The sequence below is a fragment of the Dasypus novemcinctus genome, chromosome 2 (genome assembly GCF_030445035.2).
Source record: "Dasypus novemcinctus isolate mDasNov1 chromosome 2, mDasNov1.1.hap2, whole genome shotgun sequence".
Lineage (NCBI taxonomy): Eukaryota > Metazoa > Chordata > Mammalia > Cingulata > Dasypodidae > Dasypus > Dasypus novemcinctus.
Window position 1 is genome coordinate 135,080,037 of NC_080674.1, and position 16,305 is coordinate 135,096,341.

At 38.0% G+C, this 16,305-nt stretch overlaps 1 protein-coding gene across 1 annotated transcript in view; it reads right to left on the minus strand.

Moving 5' to 3' along the window:
• The window catches only part of FBN2 (fibrillin 2), a 266,741-nt gene that overhangs the window by 44,120 nt on the left and 206,316 nt on the right, over positions 1-16,305 (minus strand). Inside the window, exons 38-41 of the mRNA XM_058277993.2 lie at positions 15,738-15,806; positions 15,160-15,285; positions 2,953-3,078; positions 2,225-2,377 (exon numbers count right to left, since the gene is read on the minus strand). Coding sequence (XP_058133976.1) covers positions 2,225-2,377; positions 2,953-3,078; positions 15,160-15,285; positions 15,738-15,806 — 474 coding nt within the window. The remainder of the gene's footprint in view (positions 1-2,224; positions 2,378-2,952; positions 3,079-15,159; positions 15,286-15,737; positions 15,807-16,305) is intronic.

Here is a 16,305-nt window from a genome sequence, read left to right on the forward strand (position 1 = left end):
AAGCATTTAAATTCTCTTTATCTTTTATATGCAGAACTTTAAAAATGATTCAACTTAGCTAGACAGAAAAAACAGACTATAATACAAAGTTTAAGAGAGTTTATGGATTGCACAAAGGCATAGGCATGTAAAAATAATTTCATAGTAGAGAAGTTAATGAATAATGAATGAGATGTAATTTTATCTTTCTTTAACATAAATGTCTATTTTTTAGTGGGAATATCGTATTTGAGGCCCCAAAAATGATATATAGTGGTTTGGAGCACTGTACCCCACAAAAGCACGTTCTTTGACTTAATCCATCCATTCCTACGAGTGCAAACTCATTGGTAGTAGGACATTTTGATGAGGCTACTGCAGTTAACGTGTGGCACAACCCAATCAGGATGGGTCGCAATCCTATTACTGGAGTCCTTTATAAATAGAATGAAATTCAGAAAGAGAGAAAGTCATGGGAAGCAAGAGGCAGAAATCAAGGGAACCTGGAAGAGAAAGGAGAAGCCAGGAGAGGCCATCATGTGTACTTCTATGTGACAGAGGAGCCGAGGACCAAGGATCACGGGCAGCCAGTCCCAGTTTGCCAGTCTTTGGGGAAGAAAGTACTGATTTGTTAACGACTTGATTTGGACTTTTTTCTAGCCTCAAAACTGTAAGCTAATAAATTCTCATTGTTTAAGCCAACCCATTGCACGCTATTTGCTGGAGCAGTCAATATACACAATGGATCATGCAATAAGAGACTAAGAGTTACTGCCTAAACATAATCCACCAATCCAATAGAAGTGTTAAAAAATTCTAATTTTTAAGAAGTATTAGGCACCTGATGCCCACTGGAATACAAGTAAGTAAAACTCCTGAAAGCAGTATTAGCTAGAATAACTCTGTAGAATGGTCTTATATATTTCATTCACCAATATATACCAAGCAGCCAGAACAGACAGAGAGACTCAAATAGGTGTTCAATAAATATCTGTAGGCCGAGGTAATGATTTCTGAAATTATCTGGCAATGTGCAAATTGTAATTTACATACATGATCTCATTTAATCCTCAATATAACCACATAAATTAGTCACTGTCATTATATATTATAATCCCATTTTTGAAATGAGGAATCAAAGTTTCATAAAAGATTAATAATCTACACAAGGTCACACAATAAGTGGCAGGGCTTTGATTTAAATCTAAACCTGTCTCTCAAACCTAAGGCATTCACTTCCTCTCATGAATGGCATTACATTCCTCAATTTCTATTTCTAATTATGGAGGTTTTAAATTAAAGAATTTTGAGACTGTTTCATTTTATGGAGCAAAATTGTAGCAAGAAAGGGTTAATAAAATCCATTTGAACATCAGATTTGAACTACTGAAAAAGGCTCCATGTGTCACTGTTCATCACCTCTCTCTTTAATCACATTAAATGGGTCATTTAAATATATACACCGTAAGTTATATTTTGTAACAAATGCATAATCCATTGTTTTCATTTGTCCTATTGGTTGAGCTTATTATATCAATAGCTATTAAAAGTTACCACTGTCCAGGTCATAAAAGAACTTGAGTGGGTGACAAGTATAAGACAGATATATTTTGCTCTTGTCTCAATTATCATTCAGCTTTTCATTCAGAGTAATCTGTATTTGTGAGAAAAATATGACCATGTAAATACAAATTCTGTTTTCTGTCTAGAAGTTCCCATTGAATCTGAGGGGGAGGAAGCCTAAGAAATACCCTGATATATAAGTTGCTTTTACATAAAGTTTGCTCACCAAGTACATGTGCTTTGTGTGTATATGCATGCATATTTTGCAAGACTGAACTAAATAAATGAACTTTATTTAAGTTGATGGCATTTTAAATCACAGCAAGTTTTATCAAAATATTACACCTTCCAAGTCTAGCACCATGTCTAGCACATAGCAGTATACTAAATATTTGCTCAATGAATAAATAACTGTCAAGCATAGTTTAAGCTAATGAGTTTATACAGACCAATGCTATAAACACTAACCCTTTAAAATAGAGTCTATATTCAGAATCCAGAAGTCTATTCAACCACATGTCTCAGAAATTAGTGTTTGCACTCCAAAGAGAACTCTGTGGGAAACTGAGTCATATGATTCTCTTGGATATTTTCAGAATGGAGCCTCTCTGGTCTTAGTGCATGTTTATTTTTACTACATTGTTACACGTATGTAAAGCAGAAGTACTAGCTGTGTGCTTACCTGTTCCAGGTGTTGGGCATGGCTCACATGGTTTGTTCCAGGCTTTGCCTACATTATATGTGCAGCAGCACATCCTCTTCGTGACATTAAAAGGCAGCTCATTCTCACAAGTGGTTCCATTATAGCTTCTGTAGCAAAAGCTTTTTCTCATGTCTATATGTAGGAAAACACATAAGCTAACATGACAGCAGGTGGCTAACAATGAAACACACACACATACCTAGAGATGTAAAGTTCCTCAAGAAACAGAATTCTGAAAAATTTCTGAGTCATTAGAGATATCTTAAAATAATTATATAACTTGAACATAAATCATTTTCAGATTAAAATCTCTCCTGTTTTGAGATAAGGGACATAATTTATAATTTTCTTAGAAAATTAATCCAATACATATCTCTCTACTTGAAAAGTTATTAAATTTAAAAAGTATTACGGGATAAATTTTAGATGATTGTATGCTAATGTGTACTTCATATGAATGGAAAATAAAAATTATTTAAGAATAAATAATATTTGATGACTTTGATGACATTTTCTGCTTGAGAGTAAACCTTTTTAAAATATAGTAACAGCATAGCCAAGGCTCAAAAATGATACAGAACCAGAAATTTTTATTTTATCATCCATGATTTAATTTCCAAACTTTCTGAACAATAAATCCAAATATTAAAGTCTCATGTTGTAACCCAGAAACTCTAGCCTAATGAAGTTCAGAGAACTCCACGTACCCATGCAGTTGTGGCCTCCGTTGACCTGCATGTATTCAGGTGGGCAAATGCAGGTGTAATTTCCTAGGGTGTTGTAACAGGTCCCAGGCCCACACACACCAGGATGTGCAAAACATTCATCAATATCTAGAGCAAGCAAGCATATCTGTTAATTAACATAAGTTTTTGATGAATTTATATTGCATCAACTACTGAAATAAGGGTAATGATAATTCCCCAAATTCCTCACATTTATATAAAATTTAGAATTTAAAGTAATTATATAGAAAATAACCAAAAACATGCATTTATATGACGTAGATTGAATTTTTTTAATCTTTTAATTTTTAATCTAGTAACATATATATGACGTAAAACTTCCCCTTTTAATGACATTTACATATATAATTCAGTGAAGTTTACTATTACGATAATTCAGTGTAGTTAATTCACTATGTTGTGTTGCCATCACCCCTATCCTTTTCCAAAACTTTACCAACAACCTAAAGAGAACTTCTGTACACATTTAGCATTGACTCCCCACATTCCCTACCCCTATCCCAGCCCCTGGTAACCTATATTCTAGGAAGTTTCTTAACCTTTTTGGTTTCACGGACCCCTTTGCCAGTCAGGAAAAAACCATGGACTCCTTACTAAGTCCACAATATACTGTGTATTATTTAACAAATATATCACAACCACACCAATATGAACCCATAAGAAAAATGTTTTTTTGAACATTATTTTGAATTTTTGAATTTCAATTCAAGCCATGGACCCCTTGTTAAGAACCCTTGTTCTAGATTCTTTACCCACTGAGCTGACTTGGCACTCTTGTTAAAATCAAATGTCCAATTAAATATTTTACATTAAAAAAAAATCAAATGTCCATAGTTGGGAGGGCTTATTTCTGAACTCTCAACTTGATTCCATTGGTCTATATGTCTGTCCTTGTGCTAGTACCATAATTTTTAAAATTTTCTTTTTTTTTAAAGATTTATTTATTTCTCTCCCCTCCCCCCCACCCCAGTTGTCTGTTCTCTGTGTCTATTTGCTGCATCTTCTTTGTCCGCTTCTGTTGTTGTCAGTGGCATGGGAATCTGTGTTTCTTTTTGTTGCGTCATCTTGCTGTGTCAGCTCTCCGTGTGTGCGGCACCACTCCTGGGCAGGCTGCACTTTCCTTCGCGCTGGGCAGCTCTCCTTATGCACATGGGGCTCCCCTACGCGGGGGACACCCCTGCGTGGCATGGCACTCCTTGGGCGCATCAGCACTGCACATGGGCCAGCTCCACACGGGTCAAGGAAGCCTGGGGTTTGAACCTTGGACCTTCCATGTGGTAGATGGATGCCCTAACCACTGAGCCAAGTCCATCGCCTAAATTTTCTTAACATTGTGATAATTTTTAAAATGGGGAAGTGTGTATCCTCCATACATTCAAGATAGTTTTGGCTTTTCCATTTCTGCAAGGTGGCTGTTGGAATTTTGATTGGGATTGCATTGGATCTGTAAATCGCTTTAAGTAGAATTGACATTTTAATGATATTTAGTCTCCCAACCCACGGACATTTACTTAGATCTTCTTTGACTTCTTTCAGCAATGTTTTGTAGTTTTTCATGTACAAATCATTTACTTACTTGGTTAGATTTATTCATAGATATTTGATTTAGTTGCTACTGTAAATGGAAATTTTTTGATTACCTCTTGAGATTACTAGTGTATACTAGTAATACTAGTAGTCTATACTAGTGTATAGAAATAGTACACACTGATTTTTCACGTTTATCTTATACCTTGCCACTTTGATGAATTGTTTCTTAGTCCCCTAATGGCTTCATGTGGATTTTCTATTCATAGGACCATGTCATCTGCAAATAGGGGAATTTAGCCTCTTCCTTTACAATTTGGATGCCTTTTGATTTTCTTGTCTAATTACTCTGGTTAGAACTTAAAAATAATGTTGAATATAATAGTGGTCATACTTGCCTTCTTCCAGATCTTAGAGGAAAGGCTTTCTATCTTTCACCATTGAGGATGATGTCAGCTATGGATTTTATATATATGCATTCTATCCTGTGGAGGAAATTTCCTTGTATTCTAATTTTCTGAGTGTTTTTATTGAGTAATGGTGCTGTATTTTGTCAAATGCCTTTTTGTGTGTGTCAATTGAACTGTTAATGTCGTGCATTGCATTAATTAATTTCTTATGTTGGATCATTTTTGCGTAAGTGGGATATATCCTACTTAATCAAGGGTATTATTCTTTTAATTTGCTGTTAGATTTATTTTGCTAGTATTTTGATCATTTTTGTATCTATATTCAAAAACACTATTGGTATGTAATTTTGTTTTCTTGTGGTATCTTTATCTGGCTTTGGCATTAGGGTGAAGTTGGCCTCATAGAATGAGTTAGGAAGTGTTTCTTCCTCTTTAATTTTTTGGAAGAGTTTAAGCAGGATAGGTGTGAATTCTTGGAATGTTTGGTAAAATTGCTTGTAAAGCCATCTAGTCCTGGGCTTTTCTTTGTTGGGAGGATATGATTTCTGGTTCGATCTCTTTACTTATTATTGGTCTGTAACTGGTATTTCTTCTTGAGTCAGTGTAGGAAGTTTGTGTGTTTGTAGGAATTTGTCCATTTCATCTAGGTTATCTAATTTGTACAGTGTTGTTAATATTATTCTCTTACAACCATTTTTATTTTTGTGGAGTTGGTATAAAGTCCCCACTTTCATTTCCGATTTTAGTTATTTACCTCTGCTTTTTTTTCCCCAGACTATCTAAAGGTTTGTTTTTGTGTATTCAATTCTCTCTAATGTTTGTTATTCTCTATTTCACATTATCTTTGCTCTCATCTTTGTTATTTCTTATGCTTGCTTTGGGTTTAGTTTGCTATTCTTTTTTTTAGATCCTCCAGTGGTAAGGTTAGATATCTGATTTGAGAACTTTTTTCTTCTTTAATGTAAACATTTAGAGCCATCAATTTCCTTCTTAGTACTGCCTTTGTGGCATCCTATAAGTGTTGGTATGTTGTGTTTCTGTTCAAGATTCCCTCTTACTAGATTTGCAATAATTAACAAGCTGTGACTCAGTTCCCTTGATATGTATATTGAAGAAAGACAAGCACCCCCACCCCCCACCCCATAAGTCTACATGTCTGAAACCACAGTTCCCCAAAGATTGAACAAAGAAACCATGTGGAAATGGGAGTAAAAGGAGATAGAGACCTTCACTCCCTACAGATCAAAAACAACACCTGCTCCTCCCAGCATTCCAAGAAAATGTAATTCCCAAACCCACTATCCTTTAGCCATGCAAGGGAAAACTTTCACCTCTATAGCTTCCTATTGGCCCCCACACCTCACTCAGACCCTCAACTCCCTCCCACTGACTATCATTTCCCCACCTAGGAAAGTACTATATAAATTCACACACCCCCTTCCAGGAGTGGGCTGAAGTCTATTCTTCAGACCCCCTCTGTTGGGACAGTTTCTCAATAAATTTTCTGCCTGCAGTCATATCAGTCTCCATGTCCCAGTGAGTGAAATTTTCTCCAACATTTGATGCTGAAAACCTGGGACTGGGGTCATGTTGAGACTGATTGATTGGTGTGGAATCTCCCTTCTGCCACAGCCAAATGCCCATCCAACACCGGACATCTAATCTCGGCTGGGTGAGTTAAGGATTTCTCTGCCGGAGCATCCTGCTCTCTCTCTCTCTCTCTCTCTCTCTCTCTCTCCCCCCCCTCTCCCTCTCCCTCTCCCCCCTTTTCTGTTGTCCAGGATATCCCACGGGAAAAATCCTAGCAATAGATCAGTGATCCTTACTGTCCCTGAGGTCCACGGTGGGCAGAAGGCCTGTGTCCTCATGGGAAGAAACCCCTTGGCTCTGAAGACATCTGGTTCCGAGTGTGGTTTCCCATTTCCTTGGAGATATCTGACTGATTTGGGGATGCCTGTCTCACTCAGAATATCCCCTGTCCTAGAGATCCTTAGTCTTACCCCAGCCACCTAAAATGGGGAATTCAATTTCGGCCCCCCCAAAAACCACACCTCTGGGCTGTCACCTTCATAACCTTAAAACTCTGTCTTGGAAGGAGACATCAAACCTAAAAAGCTCATTTTCTATTCACCTCTGTGTGGCTGCAACACAAATTGGACAATGAAAGCCAATGGCCAGAAATGGCACTGTCAATTTCCAAGTTCTCTAAGATTTAGAGAACTTTATCCAGTGCTATGGCAGATGGTCAGAGATCCCTTAGATTCTGGCCTTTTACTATCTTCGCAATTGCCCCTCCCCTCTGCCAATCCTATTCTTCCTACCAAATTCTTCTTTTACACCAGAAACCTTCTCGGAAATCTTCCTCATAATTTCCACCCCCTAAAACTTCTGAAAACTCTTTGATCCAACCTCAGATCATGCCTCCCCATACCTCCTCCACATAATGTTCTGGTGTTATCTCTGGATTCACCCTCCACCCCTTCTTCCTCTCCACTTTGTCACCATTGCCTTCTAATCCTCCTTTCTCCCCTCCTCATACTCGCTTGTGGGGACTACCTCCTCCTCCTTCTGTGCCATGGCCCTCCACCTCCGCCAGCAAGCAGGCGCCTAACTCCACACAGATGCCAGCTCCTCTCTTGCCTCCAGGAAGTAGCAGGAGCTGAAGGAATAGTCCAAGTATATGTTCCTTTCTCACTCTCAGATTTAAGTCAAATAGAGGACCAGTTGGGACCTTTCTCTGAAAACCCTGCTACATATATTAAAGAATTTAAGCACCTCACTGCTCATATGACCTCACCTATCAGGAAACAACCTTATCATTACCTCCTCCACAACTCCAGAGGAAAAAAATGCATTTGGGCTGCAGCTACCACTTTCTCAGATTCCATGCATGTCCAAGATTCCAACAGGCCCCACTGCAGTTCCCACCACTAACCCTCCCTGGGATTACCAACCAGGCTCTACTGACCTTGCTCATATGGTCTATTTCTTAATCTGCTAATAGTAAGCATGAAGAAGGCTGCCCTTAAGGCAGTTAATTATGAAAAAATCAAAGAGATCTCACAGAAACCTGATGAAAATCCAGCTGCCTTCATGAATAGATTAACCGAGTCTCTCCTTAAATATACTAATTTAGATTCTACCTTGGATTCTGGTCAACTGTACTTACATACCCACTTCATCACACAATCTTATCCTGATATTAGGAAGAAACTACAGAAGTTAAAGGATGGCCCTCAAACCCCTCAAAAAAAAACCTGATTAAAGCAGTCTTCAAGTTCTTTAACAATAGAGAAAAGGAAGCCAAATTGGAAAAATTAAGTGAGATCAGGTTAAAGCCTCCTCCTTTCTTGCTGCTGCCCTCAGGGTTGCTTCTCAAAATCCCTATCCCTCTTCCTCCCCTTGGCTCCCACCCAGACCCTGTTTCAAATGTGGAAAGGAAGGGAATTGGGCTCATTCCTGCTCTGATCCAAGGCCCCCCCAGGCCTTGCCCAGTGTGTCAGCACAAAGGTCACTGGAAGTCAGACTTTCCTGAAAATCCTGTTTCCAGGAAAGTTCCTCCAGTGCGCCCTACAGATCTGGAGCTGAAATCTTCCTTTCCAGACTTTCTTGGACTGAAGAAAGACAACTGATAGGTCCCGGGTTTGGACTGGCCCCACATCTCCATCAGTTAAGTTCAAACCGAGGGTTAACATCAAGGCTGGAGGAAAGCCGATTTCCCCTTTAACTGACACAGGGGCCACATATTCAGTCCTCCTAGAACATTCAGGACCTTTATCTACTTCCTCGACCTCTATTGTGGGAGCTGATGGCATCCCTTCTCCTTTAATTACTAGTCCACTCATATTCTCAATAGAACATCACACGTTTTCCCACCAATTCCTCATAATTCCTACCTACCCCTCCCCACTCCTAGGTTGAGATATACTGTCTGAACTCCACTCCTCCATTTCCTTTACACTCCCATCCTTCCAAATCAACTTCCTTCTCTTCCAGTAATATACCCTCACCTTCCCTGATCCCTTCTGACAATCCCCCCGTACTGCAGACAGAAGTTCGTCCCCAGGTCTGATACACCAGTTCTCCCTTAACCCTTAACCCCCAAATGGATGGGTTCTTTTCTTGTTCTTCTAACCACTCCCACTGCAGCAATACTTTTAAACTTTCCATCATGGATACACTTTTCTAGATTAAAACCTACCCCACCACCTCCTATAAACAGTAATACACCAGATCTTAAAACTGCAGATAAGTATAACCCTGAAACTTCAGATAAGTACAGACTTATCTGAAGATCTTCAGAGATCTGTAATTGAAGCTCACAAAGGACAGAGATGACAAAACCCCAAAAGCAGACCTCTCACAACACCAACCCAATGATACACAGAGTCAAATTCTATTGGTATGGTCACATTCTTAATGGACAGACCTTTATGCTTTAAATACCTATCCATATGACCTCATTCAACTACTTTAGGACATATACCTACTACATCTTATAATCATACTCTACTCTTTGACACTACTACACTGCACTGGCAGGCAGATTTGAAAGTGCCCAACAAGCATCTTAATTCAACCCTATTTTGGGATAACTCAGGCATCAATCAAACACTACCTACACAAGTAAGCAATAAAAATGATAGTGAAAATGTGCTGTGTTTCAATAGCTCTTAGAGACAAACTGAGTTACTTGGAGTAGGAACACAATTGGGACAATTATACAATTTAACCAGGTTAAAACCTAGGAAAAAAAACCCAAATTTCTTCACTTTCTTTTCTGAAATCTTCTCTGTCAGACTAATCTATGATACTTCAAACCCCACTACTCTCCTTTGTATGCTAATGTAGTATATGGCAGAACCCAAATATTCAGCATTCCCAGTCATCCACATTCTTATTTTATTCCCTCAGGCCCCTCAATGACACTAACACTTGTGGGCACAGGTTTCTATTTTCTGTGAGGTAATACTACATACCTAACACTCCTACCATATGAATGGGAACTTGCACTATTGTATCTATTATTCCTAATGTCACCATCCTAAAACTCCAAGAAATGGCCTCTTCTGGACAGATACCTAATCTTGATTTCTTTCTGGAAACCTCACTCAAAAACGAAATGAATGAAAGAAAAGACATTTCTTAGGAGATCCAGAATTTGGATATAATGCCCACGACAATCTGATCTTAGAAAAACCTGGTATAGGACAAACTATCTTCTGCAGCCTGTTTGGTTTGCAGGAATCCCACTATTAGAATGATCAATTTTACACATTTCACTCCAGCTACAACTATCCTGGAATGCAACCATGCAGGCCATAGACAGTCAACAGTTAGAAATAAATAGTCTAGCATCAGTTGTCATACAAAATAGAAGAGCTTTGGGTGTTTTCACAGCAGCCACAGGAGACACCTGTGCAATCATAAATGAAATTTGTTTTTACATTAACAGAACTGGTCAGGTAGAAGAGAATCTTAAAGTCTTGAAAGAAAACATAAATTGTTCAAAGGGCCTGAGATAATAACTATAGGACTCAGTCATGGCTATCCTCATTTCTCTCTTGTTTTTCTTCACCCTTAAAATCCATCCTTTCACCCATTGTAACACCATTACTGATAGTATTGCTCCTGCTTCTTTTTGGTCTTTGTCTCTTACAGCTTCTTGTCCAATTCACACACCGAATTGTACAATCAACAACCCAGGAATATGTAAATGGCATCTTTCTGCTGCCTGAGTGACAAAATTAACCTCTGGGGGACCTGAAACCACAGGCCACTAGACAGGATAGAGGGGAACTTTTCTCCACCCCTTGGCAGCAGGAAGTGGCCAGATTGAGCCGAAGCCCCAAATCCCCTCCCCCTCCCATCCTGCCCAGTACCGTATACTCCAATACCCAGGTCCCTCAACATATATATATAAACAAAGAGTCAGGAATGTTAGAGGGTCCCCTTCACTAGGTTTGCGGTAATTAACAAGCTGTGACTCAGTCCTTCTAACATGCATTGAGGAATAAGCATCCCCTCACCCCATAACTCTACATGTCTGGAAGCATGGCACTTCCCCAAGGCTGAACACAGAAACTGCATGGATATGGGAGTAAAGGGAGATAAGAGACCTTCACTCTCTTCTGATCAAAAACAACAGCTCTAGCATTCCAAGAAAACATAACTCCCTAACCCACTACCCTCTAGCCATGCAAGGGAAAATTTTTGCCTCTAGTTCTTCCTACTGGCCCCTGCACCTCACTCGGACTGTTGACCCCCCTCCCACTGACTATCATTTCCCTGCCTAGGAAAGTACTGTATAAATTCACATCCCCCTTCCAGGAGTGGGCTGAAGTATATTCTTCAGACCCCCTCCATTGGGAGAGTTTCTCAATAAATCTTCCACCTGCAGTCATATCAGTTTCCACGTCCCAGTGAGTGCCATTTTTCTGCAACAGTTTTCTTTTCTTTTGCCTCCAGAAATTTCCTAATTTCCCTTGTGACTTCTGATCCTTTGGTTGAGACTGTGTTTAGTTTCTGTATGTTTGTGAACTTTCCATTTCTCCCTGTTATTGATTTCTAGCTTTATTGCACTGTGGTTGATGAAGATATATTGTATGATTTCAATATTTTTAAATGTATTGAAGCTTGTTGTGTGATCTAATATATGATCTATCCTCGCGAATAACCCATGCCCACTAGAGAAGAATGTGTATTCTTCTGCTCTTAGGTAGTGTTCTATATCTATTAGGTCTAGTTGATTTATTATATTATTCAAGTCATCTATTTTCTCATTGGTATTCTGTCTATATTTCTGTCCATTATTGAAAGTGGTGTATTGAAGTTTCCTACTAGTAATATAGAATAGTTTATTTGTCCCTTCAAATCTGTCAATATTTTGGTTCACATATTTTATGACTTTGCTGTTAGGTGCATATATATTTTTAAATATTACGTGTTCTTGTTGAATTAACCTATATATCAATATACAGTATTCTTCTTTGTCCCCTGTAACAATTTTTGACTTAAGGTCTATTTTATTTGATAGGTGTATTGCTAACGCAGCTTTCTTTGGTTATTACTTGCATTGTATATTTTTCCCATCATTTCCCTTTCTACCTACTTGTGTCCTTTAATTTAAGGTGAGTCTCTTGTAAACAGCATATAACTGGGCCATGCTTTTTATCCATTTTGCCAATTTCTGCCTTTTGACTGGAGAGTTTAATCCATTTATATTTAAAGAAACTTTGACAATGCAGGACTTTCTTCTATCATTTTGGCATCTGGACCTTGTAAGTATTATACTTTCTTTTGACCCTCAATTTTTCTATTGATGCCTACATTCATATTTATTTGAATTTTTGTAGTCCCTTCTCAATTTTTTCTGTTTATATTTTTCAGATATTTTCTTTATGGTTACTATGAGGTTTAAATTTAATATCATAAGTCCATAACAGTCACATTTGATTTGATACCAGCCTAACTTCAACAGGATACACAAAAATTGTTCTTATGCCTATCTATTCCATCTTTCTGTTATATGTGTTACAAATACATAGACATTGAATTTCCCCAGAACCACAGATTTATCATCACTTTTTTATGCACTTGCATTTTAGAACCTGTACAAAGTAAAAAGTGGAGTTACATACCAAAAAGTATAATACAATAGAACTGGCATTTATAATTATCAATATGGTTACCTTTACTGGAGGTTTTGTTTTCTTTATGCTGCTTTGATCCACCGACTTTCAGTCTGAATAGTTTTCTCTATTAGCATTGCTTATAGGGAAGGCCTAGCAGTGAAAAACTCCCTCAGCTTTTATTTTTCTGGCGAAGTCTTAATCTCACCCTCATTTCTGAAAGACAGTCTTGCCAGATATGTTGGTTGGCAATTGTTTTTTTACAGCACTTTAAATATTTTATCCCACTGTCTTCATGCTGTCATGGTTTCTGATGAGAAATCAGTACTTAATCTCATCGGGACACATTTCTACATACATGTTGCTTTTCTCTTGCAGCTTTCAGAATTCTATCTTTTCCCTCCACATTTGATAATTTGACTGCTTTGCTCCTGCCATGATTCTTTTCAAATTTATCCTATTTGGGATTAACCGTGCCTCTTGAATATGGTACATTCATATATTTTGTTAAATTTGGGATATTTTCTGGCATCATTTTTTTGAATATTCCTTCTGCTCCTTTCTCTCTGAGACTTCCATAATGTGTATATTGGTAGGCTTGCTGGTTTCCTATACATCTCTTAAGTTCTGTTTTTTTTTTCTTTCTGCTTCTCAGGTTGAATCATTTCAACTATCTTAAAGATTATGGATTTTTTTTTCCTGCAATCTCCAATCTCTGTTGAAATCTTCTAGGGAGTTTTATATTATTGTGTTTTTCAATTCCAGTATTTCTGTGTGGTTACTTTTTGAAGATATGCCTCTCTTTATTGAGACTCTCATATTGTTCATGCACCATTTTCCTGATATCCTTTAGTTCTTTCTCTGTATTTTCCTTTTTTAACTCTTTGAGCATACTGAAGAACATTTTTTTTTTTAAGTCTTTTTTTGGTATGTACAAACTCTGGTCTTCTTCTTTGATTCTTTTCTAAATTTTTACCTCGTTCCTTTAGATATGCTATCATTTCCTTTCTTTGTCTTATAATCTTTCGTTGCATGTGTATATTTTAATATATTATTGCGCTAAATGGCATTCATCCCTGGGCTGTCTGTTCTTTAAGTTTGTATCCAGTTGATGATATGAAAGATTTCCTTGAGCGTCAGAAGCCAATAACACCAAACAAACCAAAAAAAAAATGCCTTTTAAGTTTTTGCAATCTGGCTCTGCAATGGTTGGCACTGTACTTCTGGGTTTAGCTCTCATCAAGATCAGCTCAAGGAGAAAATGTTAAGTCCTTTGTCTTTTCTAACCTAGCATTTTGTTCTGACCTTTTGCTCCTGGCATTAGGAATTTCCCCTCTTACAGGAATTTCAATGCTCCCTTTAGTCCCTATGAAATAGACTTTCCCTACTCTGTGTTCTATTATATGTCTTAAAGTAGGTAATACTTTGTCCCACACTGTTCTACCTTAATTGTTTTAAATCGCTTTAGTTGTCCACAAACTACCTCTTCCTGCAGGGAAGTTCTGGGAGGGTGAGCCAGAGATGAGTGTCCTGGTTCAGGCCTTTTTTTTTTTTTTCATAGTTCACTAAGTGAGTTCTGTGTTTGGTTTTCTTCACATTTTTATTTTTTAAAAGATACTTCAACTACATAAATGTTACAGAGAATATATAGGGGATTCCCAAATGCCCCATTCCCCATACCTCTCACGTTTTCCCACATTAGCTACATCTTTCATCAATGTGGCACATTCGCTGCAATTGATAAACACATTTTAGAGCATTCCTACTAAGCATGGATTATAGTTTATGTTGTAGTTTACACTCTCTCTGGGAGCGAGTATATATAATGGTCTGTATCTGTCATTGTAATGTCTTTCAGGATGATTCCCAAGTACAGAAAATGCCCCCCTATTACACTTGTTTTTCCCTCTCCCCAACGCCAGAACAACCATGGGTCACTGCCTCCACAACAGTGATATTTCTTCCATTGCTAGAGTTGCAATAAGTCTATCGTAGAAAACGGTCACCAGGTAACCTGGCACCAACATGCAGGCATCCCAGTATGTGCGTGGAGGTTACTCTGCTCCCTCCAGAACAGGGCCAGGGGCCCACAGTGGGAGCACCAGCTTGCTCCACACCACACTGCAGCAGAGAGAGCACGGGGGATAGGTTTGCAAAAGCACCACAAATCTCTTCTGTTTTTTTTTAAAGTTATGGTTTCTTGATTTGGTACTCACCCAGTTACTACAACCCTTTAAATGTTTTCTGGACTTTTGAGGAAGATGGCTGTGCCTTAGTTTTCTTTTGTTGGTATCAAACATTCTATGAAAGAACATAACTCTGAAACACCTTACACAGTCATCTTGGTTGAACAGAAACCTTTCCCCATTTATTTTTCATCAACCAATCTTCTCAGAAAAAAATAATAGCAATTTATAGCAAGTTAGCTATACTCATTTTGCTACCATTGTACAACTTAATAAGGTTGATATAAGTAGAAAAATTCATGAAATAGTCTTAACGGCTCATGATAGAATGGGATTATAGGGCCTTTTCTCCAGGTCTGCCCAGCGATTTTGTTTTAAAAGGACTAATAAACATTCAGAGTAGATTCCCCTCACCTTCACAGATACGGGTTTCTTCACTGAGGTAGTAGCCTTGTGGGCACTCACACTGGAAGCTCCCAAAGGTGTTGATGCAGTTTCCACCCTGGCAGAGACCTGGCAACTCCTGACATTCGTCAATGTCTACAAAAGGAGAAATGAGCTCATGACAAATGCCATCGTGCAAGAGAAGAGCTGCCATTAGAGCTTTCATATACATAATTCTGTAAGATTGCAGACTTCCATGTAGTCAAGTAAATGCACACTTAGATGGTGGGTTTATTATGACCATGAACTTTCTTGGCTTTGCTGAAGAATTTTGCTGTAATCTGAGAAGTGTGGTTACATATAGGAGGTGATTTAACTTAGGGGATAATGATGAAGAGAGTTTCTCTGCAGAACCATCAGACCTCAGACTACTACAAAGAATTGTTACTTCCTGATAAAAGTGGTTATTTGGCATCCTGGTAGTTGATAGTCCAAGCTAGCATCCTGGTAATCTGATGGTCCAAATTTTGCTAAGTAAATTTTCATAATTTATTTTCTCTGAAGTATTTATCTTACTTACATCTGCTGACAACTAGAGATGAGCTCACCTTCTAAGATGATTGTGATGGGATTAGGTCTGAAGCCTTCACCTCCAGGACACAGGGTATAATATTCAGCTACAAAATAATGGAAAATTAGAGATTTGATATGGTGTCTAAGTGCGTGAGACAATGAGCTGGAGTTTAGCAATTGTCAGGATCAAAACAGACATCCTGAGGGGTATATCCACAACATTTTCCTTAGTGTCCTTTCAAATACATTTAAAGTAATATTTATTAGAATTTAATTCAAATAAGGTCATTACTTCAGAGATTACATTAATAGAATAACAAAAACAATTTTTTTTTAATTAAAGAAAAAAAACCCTCACAGAAAAGTCACAGCTCTTTTGGCAAGTAAATGAAAACTGAAAGACCCTACAGTACAAAGGTTTTGATCTATGTCCATATCAGAACATAATGTTTCAAATTAAGGCAATCTACAATTAACTTCAGGCATACAACATACCTGTGAACCTGAACTAAACAACCTCTGAGAAGAACTGGAATGGTCTTTATCTTTGATACCATGGAGAATTGATGTTTTTACAATTCATATTGGAGAGAGGTTAAAAAT